A 20,002-nucleotide genomic window follows, 5' to 3' on the forward strand; every position below is an offset into this window, starting at 1 on the left:
GAGCAGCTTCTGTACAACAAAAGATAGAAAGACAAGAAAGAATGGCAAGACAGAAGAGAACCCCCACCTCCAACACTGTGAATGGCAATGAGGAGGTACAGTACTGAGAGACCAGGAGCAGATTCATCTGCCCTAGGCTCAGACAAAAAAGCTGTGGTTAAAAGAGCAACTTGTACATAAAAGAGCCAGCCCTAGAAATCCACCAAATGGCAGGGGAGTTGCTGGAACTCTCTGCAGGTTGGAGGGACAAGTGCAATGGTTTATATTCCGCCTGCACCTTAATAATGCAGATAAAAGCAGGGTCTGGGAGCCATAGCCATCCAGGCCTCCAGGCCACTCCCGGATGCCCTGAGGCACAGAAAAGAAGCCAGCATTTAAAAGACCATCTAGTATATAAAAGATCCAGCCCAGAGAACTCCACCAAACCGGGATTGGGGGTGGGGTTGGAGGGCAGCTCTCTCCAGGCCAACAGAGGTAGTAAATGCAACAGTTTGCCTTCCCTAAGTTCCCCTTCCATCTTGATAATGTGAATGGGAGCAAGGTACAGGTGCCCTGGCCAGTTTATTACCTCAGTGAGCCCTGCCAACCCCAGCTGTTCCTCTAGGATGCCCCTGGTCATTGCTCACTGAAGCCCCAGCCATCAGAACAATCCAGGCCCACACCACTGTAGCTTCAGTCAGCTTGCAAGGCCACCCCCAGCACAGAATACTCCAGGACCTCCAACTGACACCTGTTTCAGCTCCGACTGAAGAAAGAAAATATTAACCAATATAAAGGGAGAAATTGACAGTAATGCAATAATAGTAGGGGACTTAAATACCCCACTTACATCAATTGATAGATCATCCACATCTAAAACCAATAAGGAAAACAGTATCTTTGAATAAACACATTAGACCTGATGGACATAACAGATATATACAGAATATTCCATACAAAAAACCAGCAGAATACATAGTCTTTTCAAGTGTATATGGAACATGTTCTAGCATAGATCATGGTAGGACACAAAATAAGGTCTCAATAAATTTGAAAACACTGAAACTATATCATGCATCTTTTCTGACCATAACAATATGAAACCAGAAATCAATTACAAGGGGGAAAAAACTGGAAAAACCAAACACATTGAGGCTAAACAACATGCTAATAAACAACCAATAGGTAAACAAAGAAATAAAAAAAATACGTGGAGACAGATGAAAATGAAAAACACAATGTCCCAGGGGCACCTGGGTGGCTCAGTCAATTGAGCATGGGACTCAGTTTCAGCTCGGGTCATGATCTCAGTTTTGTGAGTTCAGTGTGGAGCCTGTTTGGGATTCTCTGTCTCCCTCTCTCTCTGCCCCTCCCCCACTTGTGCTGTCTCTGTCTCTCAAAATAAATAAATAAACTTAAACACACACACACACACACACACTGGCCCAAAATCCATGGCACTCAGAGAAAGCAGTACTAAGAGGAAAACTGATGGTGATACAGGCACACCTCAAAACAACAAGAAAAATCTCAGTCTAAGCTTACATCTAAAGGAACTAGAAAAAGAACAAGCCCAAAATTAGCAGAAGGAAGGAAACAATAAATATCAGAATAGAAATAAATGAAATAGAGGCTAAAACAAATCAATAGAAAAGATCAATGAAACAAAGAACTGGTTCTTTGAATATAAACAAAATGGATAAACTATTAGTCTGTCTCAAGGTACTTTTTGCTTTCTCTCTTGATTTTTTTGACCCATTACTTTTTTCAGTAGCATTTGTTTAAGCTCCATACATTTGTGAATTTTCCAGTTTTCTTCTTGTATTCATTTCCAGTTTCATACAATTGTGATCAGAAAAAATACCAGATATGCTTTAAGTCTTCTTAAATTTATTAAGACTTGTTTTGTGGCCTACCACATGATCTATCCTGGATAATGTCCTACATGTGCTTGACAATACAGTGCATTGTGTTGGTTTTAAAAGTAATATTCTGTATATATCAAGTCCATATGATCTAATATGTTATTTAAGGCCATTGTTTCCTTTTTGATTTTGTCTGGCTCCATTCCTTCACTTTCAGTGTGTGTATGCCTCCTTACATATGAAGTGAGAACACTGTAGGCACCACAGAAATGTGTCTTGTTTTTTATCCATTTAGCCACTCTGTCTTTTGATTGAAGAAGTTAGTTTATTTACATTTAAACAATCATAGATAGTCCCCAACAACAGGTATATTCTTATTGCCATTTTATTGTTTTATGGCTGCTTTGTAACTGCCCTGTTCATTTCTCTTTCTCTTGCTCTCTTCCTTTTTAATTTGATGATTTTCTGTAATGGTATGTTTACATTCATTTCATGTTACCTTTTGTATGTATACTACAAAGGTTTGTAGGTTTTACATTTGTGGTTATCATGAGACTTACACAAAACAAATTATATTTGTACCAGTCTACTTTAAGGTGATAAAAATTTAACTTTAGGGGGCGCCTGGGTGGCTCAGTAGGTTGGGTATCTGACTTCAACTCAGGTCACGATCTCACAGTTGGTGGGTTCAAGCCCTGCATCAGGCTCTATGCTGACAGCTTGAAGCCTGAAGCCTGCTTTGGATTCTGTGTCTCCCTTTCTCTCTGCCACTCCCCATTCATGCTCTGTCTCTCTCTGTTTCTCAAAAATAAAAGTTAAAAAAAAATTTTAAAAACTTAACTTTGAACACATTCTAACTCTACATTCTTACTGCCTTTACCCCCATGTTTTATGATGTCACAATTTATATCTTTCGACCTTGTGTATTCTTTAAAAAATTATTGTAGTTACAGTTGTGTTTACTACTTTGTTTTTAAATGTTCTTGCTATCTTTATAAGTGATGAACCCATCCCATTTACAACATTAGATTTATCTGGATTTTTCTTTTTTTAATTTTTTAACTTTTATTTATTATTGAGAGACACAAAGAGACAGAGCATGAGCATTGGAGGGGCAGACAGAGGGGAGACACAGAATCTGAAGCAGGTTCCAGGCTCTGAGCTGTCAGCACAGAGTCCGACGCGGGGCTCAAACTCACCAACCGTGAGATCATGACCTCAGCCAAAGTTGGATGCTTAACCAACTGAGCCACCCAGGTGCCCCTGGATTTTACTATTACTTTACCTTTACCAGTGAGATTTATATTTTCATGTGTTTTCTTGTTACTAATTAGTGCCCATCTCATTTTAGCTTAAACATATCCCTTTAGCATTTCTTGTAAGACTGGTCTAGTGGTTACGATATCCTTTAGGTTTTGCTTGTTGGAAAACTCTTTATGTCTCCCTCAATTTTTCTAGGTACAGTATTCCTAATAAACATTCTTTTTCTTTCAGTACTTCAAATGTATCATGCAACTCCCTCCTGGCCTGGAAAGTTTCTGCTGAAAAATCTGCTAATAGTGTTATGGGGTTTCCTTGTATGTAACAATTTGGAATTTTTTTTTTCTTGCTGCATTTAAGATTCCCTCTTCTTTAACTTTTGACAATTTGATTTTAATGTATCTTGGTGTGAGTCTCTTTGGCTTTGGCTTTTTTGGTTCTCTCTGGAATTACCATATCTGAATGCCTATTCCCTTCCCGAGGTTAGGGAAGTTTTCAGGCATTATTTCTTCACCAAAGTTTTCTACTCTTTTCTCCTTCTGATATGCCTGTAATGTGAATGCCTTTTCTCCTTCTGATATGCCTGCTTGGCATTCTCCCATAAGTCCTTTAAGAAACTACTTTTATTCTTCTTTCTTTCTTTCTATTTGCTGCTTTGACTGGGTGAGCTCCACTGACCTTTGAGTTCACTGATGCTTTCTTCCACTTCATCTAATGTGCTGCTAACGCTTCTAATGTCTCTTTCCATTCAGTTATATCTTTAGCGGTATGATTTCTATTTTGTACTTCCTTACATTTTGTCTCTTTATTGAAATTCTCACCTTGTCCATACATTCCTGAGGTCAAACAGCATCTTTAAGACCATTATTTTGAGGTCTTTATCAGGTAAATCACTTATAACCATTTCATTAAGATCTTTTTCTGAAATTTAATCTTGGTCTTTCATTTGCAACATAGTCCTGTTTTGCATTTTCTTGACTTTGTATTAGTTTCTATGCATTAAATAAATCAGTTACCTTTCTCAGTCTTAAAGGAGTGACCTTGTTTAGGATGTAAACATTATCATTACATTGGATCAGATGGACTTGACAGATATATTTAGAACTCTGCATCCCAAAGCAACAGAATATACTTTCTTCTCGAGTGCACAGGGAACATTCTCCAAGATAGATCATATACTGGGTCACAAAACAGCCCTTCATAAGTTTACAAGAATTGAAATTATACCATGCATACTTTCAGACCACAATGCTATGAAGCTTGAAATCAACCACAGAAAAAAGTCTGGAAAACCTCCAAAAGCATGGAGGTTAAAGAACACCCTACTAACGAATGAGTGGGTCAACCAGGCAATTAGAGAAGAAATTAAAAAATATATGGAAACAAACGAAAATGAAAATACAACAATCCAAACGCTTTGGGATGCAGCAAAGGCAGTCCTGAGAGGAAAATACATTGCAATCCAGGCCTATCTCAAGAAACAAGAAAAATCCCAAATACAAAATCTAGCAGCACACCTAAAGGAAATAGAAGCAGAACAGCAAAGGCAGCCTAAACCCAGCAGAAAAAGAGAAATAATAAAGATCAGAGCAGAAATAAACAATATAGAATCTAAAAAAACTGTAGAGCAGATCAACGAAACCAAGAGTTGGTTTTTTGAAAAAATAAACAAAATTGACAAACCTCTAGCCAGGCTTCTCAAAAAGAAAAGGGAGATGACCCAAATAGATAAAATCATGAATGAAAATGGAATCATTACAACCAATCCCTCAGAGATACAAACAATTATCAGGGAATACTATGAAAAATTATATGCCAACAAATTGGACAACCTGGAAGAAATGGACAAATTCCTGAACACCCACACGCTTCCAAAACTCAATCAGGAGGAAATAGAAAGCTTGAACAGACCCATAACCAGCGAAGAAATTGAATCGGTTATCAAAAATCTCCCAACAAATAAGAGTCCAGGACCAGATAGCTTCCCAGGGGAGTTCTACCAGACGTTTAAAGCAGAGATAATACCTATCCTTCTCAAGCTATTCCAAGAAATAGAAAGGGAAGGAAAACTTCCAGACTCATCCTATGAAGCCAGTATTACTTTGATTCCTAAACCAGACAGAGACCCAGTAAAAAAAGAGAACTACAGGCCAATATCCCTGATGAATATGGATGCAAAAATTCTCATAAGATAGTAGCAAATCGAATTCAACGGCATATAAAAAGAATTATTCACCATGATCAAGTGGGATTCATTCCTGGGATGCAGGGCTGGTTCAACATTCGCAAATCAATCAACGTGATACATCACATTAACAAAAAAAAGAGAAGAACCATATGATCCTGTCAATCGATGCAGAAAAGGCCTTCGACAAAATCCAGCACCCTTTCTTAATAAAAACCCTTGAGAAAGTCGGGATAGAAGGAACATACTTAAAGATCATAAAAGCCATTTATGAAAAGCCCACAGCTAACATCATCCTCAACGGGGAAAAACTGAGAGCTTTTTCCCTGAGATCAGGAACACGACAGGGATGCCCACTCTCACCGCTGCTGTTTAACATAGTGCTGGAAGTTCTAGCATCAGCAATCAGACAACAAAAGGAAATCAAAAGCATCAAAACTGGCAAAGATGAAGTCAAGCTTTCGCTTTTTGCAGATGACATGATATTATACATGGAAAATCCGATAGACTCCACCAAAAGTCTGCTAGAACTGATACATGAATTCAGCAAAGTTGCAGGATACAAAATTAATGTACAGAAATCAGTTGCATTCTTATACACTAACAATGAAGCAACAGAAAGACAAATAAAGAAACTGATCCCATTCACAATTGCACCAAGAAGCATAAAATACCTAGGAATAAATCTAACCAAAGATGTAAAGGATCTGTATGCTGAAAACTATAGAAAACTTATGAAGGTAATTGAAGAAGATTTAAAGAAATGGAAAGACATTCCTTGCTCATGGATTGGAAGAATAAATATTGTCAAAATGTCAATACTACCCAAAGCTATCTACACATTCAATGCAATCCCAATCAAAATTGCACCAGCATTCTTCTCGAAACTAGAACAAGCAATCCTAAAATTCATATGGAACCACAAAAGACCCCGAATAGCCAAAGGAATTTTGAAGAAGAAGACCAAACCAGGAGGCATCACAATCCCAGACTTTAGCCTCTACTACAAAGCTGTAATCATCAAGACAGCATGGTATTGGCACAAAAACAGACACATAGACCAATGGAATAGAATAGAAACCCTAGAACTAGACCCACAAACGTATGGCCAACTCATCTTTGACAAAGCAGGAAAGAACATCCAATGGAAAAAAGTCTCTTTAACAAATGGTGCTGGGAGAACTGGACAGCAACATGCAGAAGGTTGAAACTAGACCACTTTCTCACACCATTCACAAAAATAAACTCAAAATGGATAAAGGACCTAAATGTGAGACAGGAAACCATCAAAACCTTAGAGGAGAAAGCAGGAAAAGACCTCTCTGACCTCAGCCGTAGCAATCTCTTACTCGACACATCCCCAAAGGCAAGGGAATTAAAAGCAAAAGTGAATTACTGGGACCTTATGAAGATCAAAAGCTTCTGCACAGCAAAGGAAACAACCAACAAAACTAAAAGGCAACCAACGGAATGGGAAAAGATATTCGCAAATGACATATCGGACAAAGGGCTAGTATCCAAAATCTATAAAGAGCTCACCAAACTCCACACCCGAAAAACAGATAACCCAGTGAAGAAATGGGCAGAAAACATGAATAGACACTTTTCTAAAGAAGACATACGGATGGCCAACAGGCACATGAAAAGATGTTCAGCGTCGCTCCTTATCAGGGAAATACAAATCAAAACCACACTCAGGTATCACCTCACGCCAGTCAGAGTGGCCAAAATGAACAAATCAGGAGACTATAGATGTTGGAGAGGATGTGGAGAAACGGGAACCCTCTTGCACTGTTGGTGGGAATGCAAACTGGTGCAGCCGCTCTGGAAAGCAGTGTGGAGGTTCCTCAGAAAATTGAAAATAGACCTACCCTATGACCCAGCAATAGCACTGCTAGGAATTTATCCAAGGATACAGGAGTACTGATGCATAGGGCCACTTGTACCCCAATGTTCATAGCAGCATCTCAACAATAGCCAAATTATGGAAAGAGCCTAAATGTCCATCAACTGATGAATGGATAAAGAAATTGTGGTTTATATACACAATGGAATATTACGTGGCAATGAGAAAAAATGAAATATGGCCTTTTGTAGCAACGTGGATGGAACTGGAGAGTGTGATGCTAAGTGAAATAAGCCATACAGAGAAAGACAGATACCATATGGTTTCACTCTTATGTGGATCCTGAGAAACTTAACAGGAACCCATGGGGGAGGGGAAGGAAAAAAAAAAAAAGAGGTTAGAGTGGGAGAGAGCCAAAGCATAAGAGACTGTTAAAAACTGAGAACAAACTGAGGGTTGATGGGGGGTGGGAGGGAGGAGAGGGTGGGTGATGGGTATTGAGGAGGGCACCTTGTGGGATGAGCACTGGGTGTTGTATGGAAACCAATTTGACAATAAATTTCATATATATATATAAAAATTAAATAAAATATGTTAAGAGGAATAAAAAAATAAATAAATAAAAAATAAACATTATCATTCAATCTTGTCCTACCTCTGGTAGTCTCTCAAGCCTTTGTGATTCTCCAAGCAACATCTATTTTTAAAATATTTTCAAATGGTTACAGGGCACCTGGGTGGCTCAGTCAGTTAAGCATCCTACTTCTGCTCAGGTCATGATCTTGCGATTCACAAGTTTGAGCCCCAGGTCGGGCTCTGTGCTAATACCTCAGGGTCTGGAGACTGCTTCAGATTCTGTGTCTCCCTCTCTCTCTCTGTGCCCTTCCCCCACTCGCACTCTCTCTCTCTCTCTCTCTCTCTCTCTCTTTCAAAAATAAATGAACATCAAAAAATTTAAAAGGTCACAGTAGTTGGTATGCCAAGATCTGTCACTGTCCCAAATAGGAGCATCTCAGTCAGCATCTAGATTCAGGCTGACTAGAAGCCAGACACTAAGACAGAAGTCTTTAATGTATGCAAATGTACCCCTTTCATGAGAAGACTGGGAGACTGGCATTTTGGTCTACTCCTGTGGTGAACCCTGGGGTAATAGCCAATCAAGAACCATTTCTTTATTTGTAACCACCCCTTCACCCTGTGAACACAAGCTCCACTGGCCACCAAATCTGGGCTAACAAGGGGTGTATCCTCTGGGCTTAAGGCATCAGACATGTGCACAAGCTCCTCTCTTTGGAGACAACAAAGACCTGGGCAGGACAGAGGAAGGATATGAAGATGGCGCCTGCTAGCCTCCCCAGTCTCTGAAGAGGATTACAGTCAGTCTCCAGATGTGTGTTTAATTCAATGTGTACATAGCTATGTGGCCCTTAGGCCAGAGCTAAGAAGATAACTAATAAGCCTCTTTCACAGAGAGACTGGACGTGCATTTCAGTTTCTTGTCTCTGTACTGTGTCTGGTGGGGTATAGCCAGTCAACAACTATTTCTCCATTAGCTACAGTCCTATAGGATCCATGAAAGTAAACCCAATGACCACCAGAGGCAGGTGATCAACAGGTATCCCGTGGGTAGCAACCATAAAAACTGGCACCAAATGAGACACAAGCTCTTTCTGAGAGATTCCAGCAACCCAGAGTAATGAAGAAGGAAAGCACAAAATGGCACCTATGGCCTCTGTCTTTGAAAACTAATTCCTTAGGCCCTTAGATGTGTGTTAAATTCCCTCTTTCACAGGAATACTGGGCATTTCTGTCCTCTGTTCTAGGCCTTGTGAGTAGCCACAGAGTCTGATGAGTCCTTAAGAACTGTTTCCCAGAGAGAGGCCAAGATGGCAGAACAGCATGGAAGTTTTTTGTGTGTCTCGCATCCATGAAATACAGCCAGACCAACACTAAACCATCCTGCACACCTAGAAAAGTGGTCTGAGGATTAACACAACAATCTGCACAACCTGAACCACAGAGTTCAGTAGGTATGCAGTGCGGAGAGGTGAACTGGGGGAGACAGAAGCTGCGGAGGGTAGGGAGCCACTTTTGTATGTGGAGAGAGGATGGAGACGGGGCAGGGGGAGAATACAGGAAAAGCCCCCCCCCCCCGCACCAAAGCAGATAGACAGAAAATGGAGAAGTGGAAACAGTCACAGGGACTGAACTAGAAAGGGAGAAAGGAGAAAGGAGAGGGTTTAAATTCCATTAAGACAATAGGGGCGCCTGGGTGGCTCAGTGGGTTGAGCGTCCAACTTTGGCTCAGGTCATGATCTCACAGTCTGTGAGTTTAAGCCCCGCGTCGGGCTCTGTGCTGACAGCTCAGAGCCCGGAGCCTGCTTCAGATTCTGTCTCCCTCTCTCTCTGACCCTCCCCTGTTCATGCTCTGTCCCTCTCTGTTTCAAAAATAAATAAACATTAAAAAAATTCTTAAATAAAATAAATGCCATTAAGACTATAAAAAAGGGAGAGCACAGAGTCTGAAACTCTGCAGCTCAATGCCTGGCGGTGCTCTGGTGGGAAGGCTGAATCCCCAGGAGCAGAGTGGGGTCCAGGAGGTTCTCAGGCCACACGGGGAGAAGCAGTTCCACTGCTGAGAGGACACCTGGTAGAGGCTGTGTGGGTCCCCCAAAGGCAATGCCCCAGTGGACCTGGGAGAACAACCACATTCACTGGTGCTGGAACAATGTCATTAAGGGTGAATCCTGGTGCCAAATGTGTGTTGTGATTTTTCATAATCCCTGAAACACTGCTGCTACACTATCTTGCAAACTTTTTCTGGGGTGGGCTGACACCCAGCCGCAGTCTCTGGGGATTGGCAGCATGGTCCCACAAACATTCCTGGATGTGGCCAACACCCAGCCATTATTCAGTGAGACCCTCCCGCAGAGGGGCAGAATGGGTCAAAGCCACAGTCCATCAGAAGTAAGGGGTTGAGAAACACAGCCACATCTGAGACAAAACTCAGGAGGGAGGTGCTGCCTGGGACTTCATCAGAGACTATGTAAAAGTGGGGAGTGGACAGAGGCCGAAGGCAAAGGACAGGTGCGTAATTGCTGATCAGGGAGAACAGAGTTCCAATACTAGAGACTGGGTAGCTGGGTGCCGCCATTGTCACCGTTCCCATGCATGTGCATATGCACCCATAAGCACCACAACAATCCACCTCAAGAGGCTCCTAGCACCATCTAGTGAAGAATGGAGCCGTTACCCTAAGCCCCACCCAACTGGGCAACCTTGCTCTTCAGGAACACAAGTCTCATCGCCTGCTTAGTGTATGGACTATAAAGTGCTTCACAGTTTGACTTCTAGAGGAAAACAAAGTAATTTCAGTTGTATTTCAGTCTGTTCGCCAATCCATCTATTCAACTTTCTCTCTTTATTCTTTTTTGTTTCTTTTCTTTTTCTTGAGTACAAAAAGAGAAAAAAATCATTGTTATTAAAGTTATTTTTCTTTAATTTTTTCTATTATATTTTTAACTTTTGTGTAAATTTTTTCAAATTCTATTTTACTTCCATCATTTCATTTTAGTCTACTTCAGTGTATTTAATTTTCAAATTTTAAAAGATTCCTTTTTTTTTTCTTTCCCATTTTTTCTCTAATGTATCAAGCCCCTTTCCAAAACCACCCAGACCAAAACACACCTAGGATCTAGCATCATTTATTCAATTTTGTGTGTGCATTTGTTTTTAATTTTTTAATTTTAATATTTGTTAATTTTCAGTTTTTTACCTCATTAATTCCTTTTCTCTCTTCAAAATGACAAAACGAAGAAATTCACCCCAAAAGAAGAGCAGAAAGAAACGACAGCCAGGGACTAACCAGCACAGATACAAGCAAGATGTCTGAACCAGAATTTAGAATCACAATAATAAGAATACTAGCTGGAATAAAAAATAGATTAGAATCCCTTTCTGTGGAGATGAAAGAAGTAAAAGCTAGTCAGGATGAAATAGAAAATGTTATAACTGAGGTTCAATCTTGAATGGATGCCATGGCACCAAGGATGGATGAGGCAGAACAGAGAATCAGCGATATAGAGGACAAATTTATGGAGAATAATGAAGCAGAAAAAAAGAGTGAGATTAATGCAAAAGAGCACAATTTAAGAATTAGAGAAATCAGTGACTCATTAAAAAGGAATAACATCAGAATCATAGGAGCCCAGAAGAGGAAGAGAGAGAAATAGGGGTAGAAGTGTTATGTGAGCAAATCCTAGCACAAAACTTTCCCAACATGGGGAAAGACACAGACATCAAAATCCGGGAATCACAGAAGACCCCCACTAGATTCAACAGAAACTGACCATCAATAAAGCATACCACAGTCAAATTCACATTATACTCAGGAAAGGAGAGAATCATGAAAGCATCAAGGGGAAAAAAGTCCTTAACCTACAAGGGAAGACAGATGAGGTTTGCAGCAGACCTATCCACAGAAACTTGGCAGGCCAGAAAGGAGTGGCAGGATATATTCAACGTGCTGAATCAGAAAAATATGCAGCCAAGAATTCTTTATCCAGCAAGGCTGTCATTCAAAACAGAAAGAGAGATAAAAAGTTTCCCACACAAACAAAACTTAAAGGAGCTTGTGACCACTAAACCAGCCCTGCAAGAAATTTTAATGGGGACTCTCTGAAGGGAGAAAAGATGGGGGAAAAGAAATAAATAAAGACCAAAAGCAACAAAGACTAGAAAGGACCAGAGAATGCCACCAGAAACTCTACAAGCAACATAATGGCAATAAATTCATATCTTTCATACTCACTTTAAATGTCAATGGACTCAATGCTCCAATCAAAAGACACAGGGTAACAGAATGGATAAGAAAACAAGATCCATCTATATGCTGTTTACAAGAGACCCACTTTGAGCTTAAAGACACCTTCAGATTCAAACTAAGGGGATGGAGAACCATCTATCATGCTAATGGTCAACAAAAGAAAGCCGGAGTAGCCATACTTATATCAGACAATCTAGACTTTAAAATAAAGACTGTATCAAGACATGCAGAAGGGCGTTATATCATAATCAAGGGGCCTATCCACCAAGAAGTCCTAACAATTGTAAACACTCATGCACCAAATGTGGAAGAACCCAAATATATAAATCAATTAATCACAAACATAAAGAAACTCATTGATAGTAATACCATAATATTTGGGGACTTCAACACCCCACTCACAGGAATGGACAGATCATCTAATCAAAAAATCCAAAAGGAAACAATGGCTTTGAATGACACACTGAACCAGATGGACTTAACAGATATGTTCAGAACATTTTATCCTAAAGCAGCAGAATATACATTCTTCTCCAGTGCACATGGAATGTTCTCCAGAATAGATCATATACTGGGACACGAATCAGCCCTAAGTACAAAGAGATTGAGACCATACCATGCATTTTTTCAGACCACAATGCTATGAAACTGCAAATCGACTACAAGAAAAAAATTTGGAAAAGTAACAAATACTTGGAGAGTAAAGAACATCCTACTAAAGAATGAATGGGCTAACCAAGAAGTTAAAGAGGAAATTAAAAAGTATATGGAAGCCAATGAAAATGATAGCACCACAATCCAAAACCTCTGGGATGCAGCAAAGGTGGTCATAAGAACAAAGTATTAGCAATCCAGGCCTTCCTAAAGAAGGAAGAAAGATCTCAGATATACAACCTAACCTTACGCCTTAAAGAGCTGGAAGAAGAACAGCAAATAAAACCCAAAACCAGCAGAAGACAAGAAATAATAAAGATTAGAGCAGAAATTAATGCTATCAAAACAACAACAACAACAAAAAAAACAGTAGAACAGATCAATGAAACCAGAAGCTGGTTCTTTGAAAGAATTAACAAAATTGATAAACACCTAGCCAGTTTGATCAAAAAGAAAAAGGAAAGGACCCAAATAAATAAAATCAAGAATGAAAGAGGAGAGATCACAATCAACACAGCAAAAATAAAAACAATGAGAATATTATGAGCAATTATATGCCAATAAAATCTGGAAGATATGTACAAATTCCTAGAAACATATACACTACCAAAACTGAAACAGAAGAAATAGAAAATTTGAACAGACCCATAACCAGTAAGGAAATCGAATTAGTAATCAAAAATCTCCCAAAAAACAAGAGTCCAGGGCAGGTTGGCTTTCCAGGGGAATTCTATCAAACATTTAAGGAAGAATTAACACCTATACTTTTGAAGCTGTTCCAAAAAATAGAAATGGAAGGAAAACTTCCAAACTCTTTCCATGAAGCCAGCACTACCTTGATACCAAAACCAGAGAGACTCCACTAAAAAGGAGAACTATAGACCAATTTCCCTGATGAACATGGATGCAAAGAGCCTCAACAAGATATTAGCCAACTGGATCCAACAATACATTAAAAAAATTATTCCCCATGACCAAGTGGGATATATACCTGGGATGCAGGGCTGGTTCAATATCTGCAAAACAATCAGTGTGATTCATTACATCAATAAAAGAAAGGATAAGAACCATATGATCCTCTCAATAGATGCAGAGAAAGCATTTGACAAAATATAGAATGCTTTCTTGATAAAAACCCTCAAGAAAGTAGGGATAGAAGATCATAAAAGCCATATATGAAAGATACAACACTAGTATCATCCTCAATAGAGAAAAAATGAGAGCTTTCCCCCTAAGGTCAGGAACAAGATAGGGATGTCCACTCTCGCCACTGTTATTCAACATGGTATTGGAAGTCTTAGCCTCTGTAATCAGACAACACAAAGAAATAAAAGGCATCCAAATTGGCCAGAAGGAGGTCAAACTTTCACTCTTCACAGATGACATGATACTCTATATGGAAAACCCAAAAGATTCCACCAACAAACTGCTAGAACTGATTCATGAATTCAGCAAAGTTGCAGGATATAAAATCAATGCACAGAAATCGTTTACATTCCTATACACCAACAATGAAGTGACAAAAAGAGAAATCAAGGAATCTATCCCATTTACAATTGCACCAAAATCCATAAAATACCTAGGAATAAATCTAACCAAAGAGCTGAAAAATCTATACACTGAAACTATAGAAAGCTTATGAAAGAAATTGAAGACACAAAAAAATGGAAAAAGATTCCATGCTCCTGGATAGGAAGAACAAATATTATTAAAATGTCGATACTACCCAAAGCAATCTACATATTCAATGCAATCCCTACCAAAATAACACCAGCATTCTTCACAGGGCGAGAACAAATAATCCTAAAATTTGTATGGAACCCAAAAGACCCTGAATAGCCAAAGCAATCTTGAAAAAGAAAACCAAAGCAGGACGCATCACAATCCTGGACTTGAAGCTGTTCTACAAAGCTGTAATCATCAAGAGAGTATGGTACTGGCACAAGAACAGATACTCAGATCAATGGAATAGAATAGAGAACCCAGAAATGGACCCACAAATGTATGGCCAACTAATCTTTGACAAAACAGGAAAGAATATCCAATGGAATAATGACAGTCTCTTCAGCAAGTGGTACTGGGAAAACTGGACAGCAACATGCAGAAAAATGAACTTGGACCACTTTCTTACACCATACACAAAAATAAACTCAAAATGGATGAAAGACCTAAACGTCAGACAGGAAGCCATGAAAATCCTGAAGAGAAAGCAGGCAAAAACCTCTTTGATCTTGGCTGCAGCAACTTCTTACTCAACATGTCTCTCTCTGGAGGCAAGGGAAACAAAACCAAAAATGAACTACTGGGACCTCATCAAAATAAAAAGCTTCTGCACAACAAAAGAAATAATCAGCAAAACTAAAAGGCAACCGACAGAATGGGAGAAGATATTTACAAATGACATATCAGATAAAGGGTTAGTATCCAAAATGTATAAAGAACTTATCAAATTCAACACCCGAAAAACAAAAAATCCAGTGAAGAAATGGGCAAATGACATGAATAGACACTTCTCCAAAGAAGACATCCAGATGGCCAACCGACACATGAAAAAATGCTCCACATCACTCATCATCAGGGAAATACAATTTAAAACCATAATGAGATACCACCTCACACTTGTCAGAATGGCTAATATTAACAACTCAGGCAACAACAGATGTTGGTGAGGATGCGGAGAAAGAGAATCTCTTTTGCATTGTTTGTGGGAATGCAAGCTGGTGCAGCCACTCTGGAAAACATATGGAGGTTCCTCAAAAAACTAAAAATAGAACTACCCTATGACCCAACAATTGCACTACTAGGCTTTTGTCCACGGGACACAGGTGTGCTGTTTCGAAGGGACACATGCATCCCCATGTTTATAGCAGCACTATCAACAATAGCGAAAGTAGGGAAGGAGCCCAAATGTCCATCGATGGATGAATGGATAAAGAAGATGTGGTGTATATATATATACAATGGAGTATTACTCGGCAATCAAAAAGAATGAAATCTTGCCATTTGCAACTACATGGATGGAACTGGAGGGTATTATGGTAAGTGAAATTAGTCAATCAGAGAAAGACAAGTATCATATGACTTCACTCATATGAGGACTTTAAGAGACAAAACAGATGAACATAAGGGAAGGGAAACAAAAAATAATATAAAAACAAGTAGGGGGACAAAACAGAAGAGACTCATAAATATGGAGAACAAACTGAGGGTTACTGGAGGGGTTGTGGGAGGGGGGATGGGCTAAATGGGTAAGGGGCACTAAGGAATCTACTCCTGAAATCATTGCTGCACTATATGCTAACTAATTTGGATGTAAATTTTAAAAAAATAAAATAAATAAAATAAAATAAAATAATGCAGAAAATCCATTAGGATAAACTATTTTTAACCTACTTTACCAAGCCTTTGATCATAACTTCATAACAAAAATATAAACTTCACAAGATAAGTCCCATTTTTTTAGGTAGTGGTTAAGATTATGGGCTCTGGAGTTAAAACCTGTGGGTTCAACCTGAGAGACACCACCAGATCCAAGAGTCCTGAAATTGTTTAACCTATTGAAATATCAATCTCATTAGTAAAAGGTTAATATGCATAGAGATAAATTTTGGCAAGTTTTTTTTTTTACTGACAACCAGAGAGTATGATGCCTGAATGAAGTATATAATAATGTATGAATAATCAGAACTGAATAAAAATTCCCTAAATTAAGCTACATCATTGTCATAGATCTTTGTTTTCTAAGAATACTGAAATATTATTCTTACATGAATAGATATGCAATATCATGAGGTCTTAGAGAAAGATAGGACTTTTTCCATTCTAAAAATCTATGCAATACTTCATCTGCCTCACCAACTGTAGAAATCTTATTGTTATCTGACCATAACTCCAACGATGACAGCACAATAGTAACTTTAAATTGGGCAAACATCTAAAGACAAAAGAGGTAAATACATGAAAAATTAATCTTTGTTATTTTACAATAACCATGAAATTAATTCAATGCATTGACAAATCCACGCTCAGTCTATACAGATGGCTTAATTATTCAGAAATGCCACGTTAAATTAATTGCCAATTATAATTTCAAAACTAGTATAAATTTTTCTAACTAGTATGAAAAGGAAAATACTTACTGCATTTACAAGGCCAATAATTTCGATGATTTTATTTGTTACTATCATGCTTTCAGAGCCCAAGTAATCATACTGAAAAACAAAATTAATTTTAAATTGAAATACAATCTGTTGTGCAGTATGTTTGAGATATACTCTCCATCTACTCTCAAAAGTTTGAGACTGCTTGGGAGTTAGATCAGTGCAAAATAAGATAGTAACAATAAAAAAATAAATATAAATTGGACCACTCAAATATGCCGGTGGGAATGTAAAATCATACAGCCATTCTGGAAAGTTTAACAGCTTCTTTCAAAACAAATAATGTACTGACCATATGATCCAGCAATTGCACTCCTGGGCATTTATCCTAAAGAAATAAAAACTGATGCTCACAAAAAATCTATACATAAATGTCCATAACAGTTTTATTCCTATTAGCCAAAAACTGGAAGCAACTCATATGTCCTTCAGTCGTTAACCGGTTAAACAAATTGTGGTACATTCATAACATGTAATACTGTTCAGTAATAAAAAGTAACTCACTAAACTGGATAAAATTTAAGAAAATATGCTGAGTATTAAAAAATCTCAAAAGGATATATACCACAAGGTAACATTTATGCAATGTTCCTGAAACCAAGGGATCGAGAACAAATTAGTGACTGCCAGTGGTTAAGAAGTGTAGGGAGGCAGGGAGAAACAAATGTGACAATGAAGTTAGAACATGAGAGAGTCTTATTAGTGATGGTACTATTGAGTGTCTTGATTGTGACAGTGATTACATAAGGCTACATAAGTGGCCCTACTGCATAAAACTACACACACACACACACACACACACACACACACACATATAAATGAGTGTATATACAACTGCTGAAATCTGAATAAACTTTGTGGAATGTGCCAATGTCAAATTCCGTATCTATAAATCATCTCTCTAAAGTACAGCATCCCTTGATGTCCACTCTCACCACTCTTATTCAACATAGTATTGTAAGTCTTAGTCTCTGCAATCAGACAACACAAATAAAAAGCATCCAAATCGGCCAGGAGGTCAAACTTGCACTCTCGCAGGTGACATGATACTCTATATGGAAAACCCAAAAGATTCCACCAACAAACTGCTAGAGCTGATCCATGAATTCAGCAAAGTCGCAGGATATAAAATCAATGCACAGAAATTGGTTGCATTCCTATAAACCAATAATGAAGCAACAGAAAGAGAAATCAAGGAATTGATCCCATTTACAATTGCATCAAAATCCATAAAATACCTAGGAATAAATCTAACCAAAGAGGTGAAAAATCTATACACTGAAACTGTAGAAAGCTCATGAAAGAAATTGAAGAAGACACAAAAAATGGAAAAATATTCCATGCTCATGGATTGGAGGAACAAATATTGTTAAAACATCAATACTACCCTAAGCAATCTACATACTCCATGCAATACCTATCAAAATAATACCAGCATTCTTCACAGAGCCAGAGCAAACAATCCTAATATTTGTATGGAACCAGAAAAGACACTGAATAGCCAAAGCAATCTCTTTAAAAATTTTTAATGTTTATTTATTTTTAAGAGAGAGAGAGAGAAAGCGAGCAGGGGAGGGGCAGAGAGAGAGGGAGACACAGAATCCAAAGAAGGGTTCAGGCTCTGAGCTGCCAGCATAGCGCCCATGGATTCGTGGAACCCATGAACCACAAGATCATGACTTGAGCCAGAGCCAGACACTTAACTTACTGAGCCACCCAGGTGCCCCCAAGAACTTATCAAACTCAACACAAAAAAAAAAACAAATAATCCAGTGAAGAAATGGGCAAAAGACATAGACGCTTTTCATAAGAAGACATTCAGATGGCTAACAGACACATGAAAAATTGCTCAACATCACTCATCATCAGAGAAATGCAAATCAAAACCACAATGAGATACCACCTCACACCTGTCAGAATGGCTAAAATGAACAACTCAGTCAACAACAGATGCTGGAGAGGATGAGGAGAAAGAGGAACCCTTTTGCACTGCTGGTGGGAATGGAAACTGGGGCAGCCACTCTGGAAAGCAGTATGGAAGTTCCCCAAAAAACTAAAAATAGAACTACCCTATGACCCAGCAATTGCACTACTAGGTATGTATGCAAAGAATACAGGTGTTCTGTTTCAAAGGGACATATGCACCGCAATGTTTACAGCAGCTCTATCAACAACAGCCAATGTGGAAAGAGCCCAAATGTTCACTGACAGATGAATGGATAAAGAAGATATGGTAGATAGATAGATGATAGATAGATAGATAGATAGATAGATTCATACATACATACATAGTGGAGTATTACTTGGCAATCAAAAAGAATGAAATCTTGCATTTTGCAACAACATGGATGGAACTAGAGGGTATTATGCTAAACGAAATTAGTTAGAGAAAGACAAATATATGACTTCACTCATGTGGAATTTAAGATTCAAAACAGATGAACATAGGGGAAGGGAAGCAAAAATAGTATAAACATAGGGAGAGGGATAAAACATAAGATACTCTTTAAATATAGAGAACAAACTGTGGATTCCTAGAAGGATTGTGGGTGGGGGATGGCTAAATGGGCAAGGGGCATTGAGGAAGACACTTGTTGGGATGAGCACAGAGTATTATACATAGGGGATGAATCAGTGGGTTCTACTCCTGAAATCATTATTGCACTACATGTTAACTTAACTAACTTGGATGTAAATTAAAAAATAAAAATAAAACAATTATATAATTTTGAGTATTTGGCTTTTCAGTTTGCAAGTTTTTTCACTGTTCTCTCTCTGACATGTGGTCTAAAATTTGGAATTTTTAAATTCCTTTTTAGCTAGGGATAGTCATGCATTCACACCAAATATTTACAGCAAAGAAAAAGAAAAACACATACCAAAGCTTTATCCACCACAATATGCATCTCTAGATAAAGAGGGATTAAATCCGGAACAGTTGATTGTGACTAGAAAAAAGATAAAGAACACTTAAAAGCATATAAAATTTTCATAAATTGTTTATCCTGAGCTTTTAAAATCATTTTCCCACTTTACTGAGGAATAATTGACAAATAAAAATTATACGTATTTAATGTATAAGATCAGATGTTCATATATACACATATAGTGAAATAATTGCCACAATCAAGCTAATTAAACATATCCACCTCACATAGCTACAATTTTCTGTGTGTGTGTGTGTGTGTGTGTGTGTGTGTGTGTGATGAGAACCTGTAAGATCAACAC

The 20,002-nt window shown here is 38.4% G+C and overlaps 1 protein-coding gene across 4 annotated transcripts in view; it reads right to left on the bottom strand.

Moving 5' to 3' along the window:
• The window catches only part of ADAM32 (ADAM metallopeptidase domain 32), a 192,474-nt gene that overhangs the window by 136,180 nt on the left and 36,292 nt on the right, over window positions 1-20,002 (bottom strand). For all 4 annotated transcript variants that reach the window (XM_043563673.1, XM_043563695.1, XM_043563684.1 and 1 more), the window contains 3 exons: window positions 19,654-19,722; window positions 16,754-16,825; window positions 16,382-16,548 (listed from right to left, as the gene is read on the bottom strand). In XM_043563673.1, coding sequence (XP_043419608.1) covers window positions 16,382-16,548; window positions 16,754-16,825; window positions 19,654-19,722 — 308 coding nt within the window. The remainder of the gene's footprint in view (window positions 1-16,381; window positions 16,549-16,753; window positions 16,826-19,653; window positions 19,723-20,002) is intronic.

This window comes from Prionailurus bengalensis, chromosome B1, assembly GCF_016509475.1.
Source record: "Prionailurus bengalensis isolate Pbe53 chromosome B1, Fcat_Pben_1.1_paternal_pri, whole genome shotgun sequence".
NCBI lineage: Eukaryota > Metazoa > Chordata > Mammalia > Carnivora > Felidae > Prionailurus > Prionailurus bengalensis.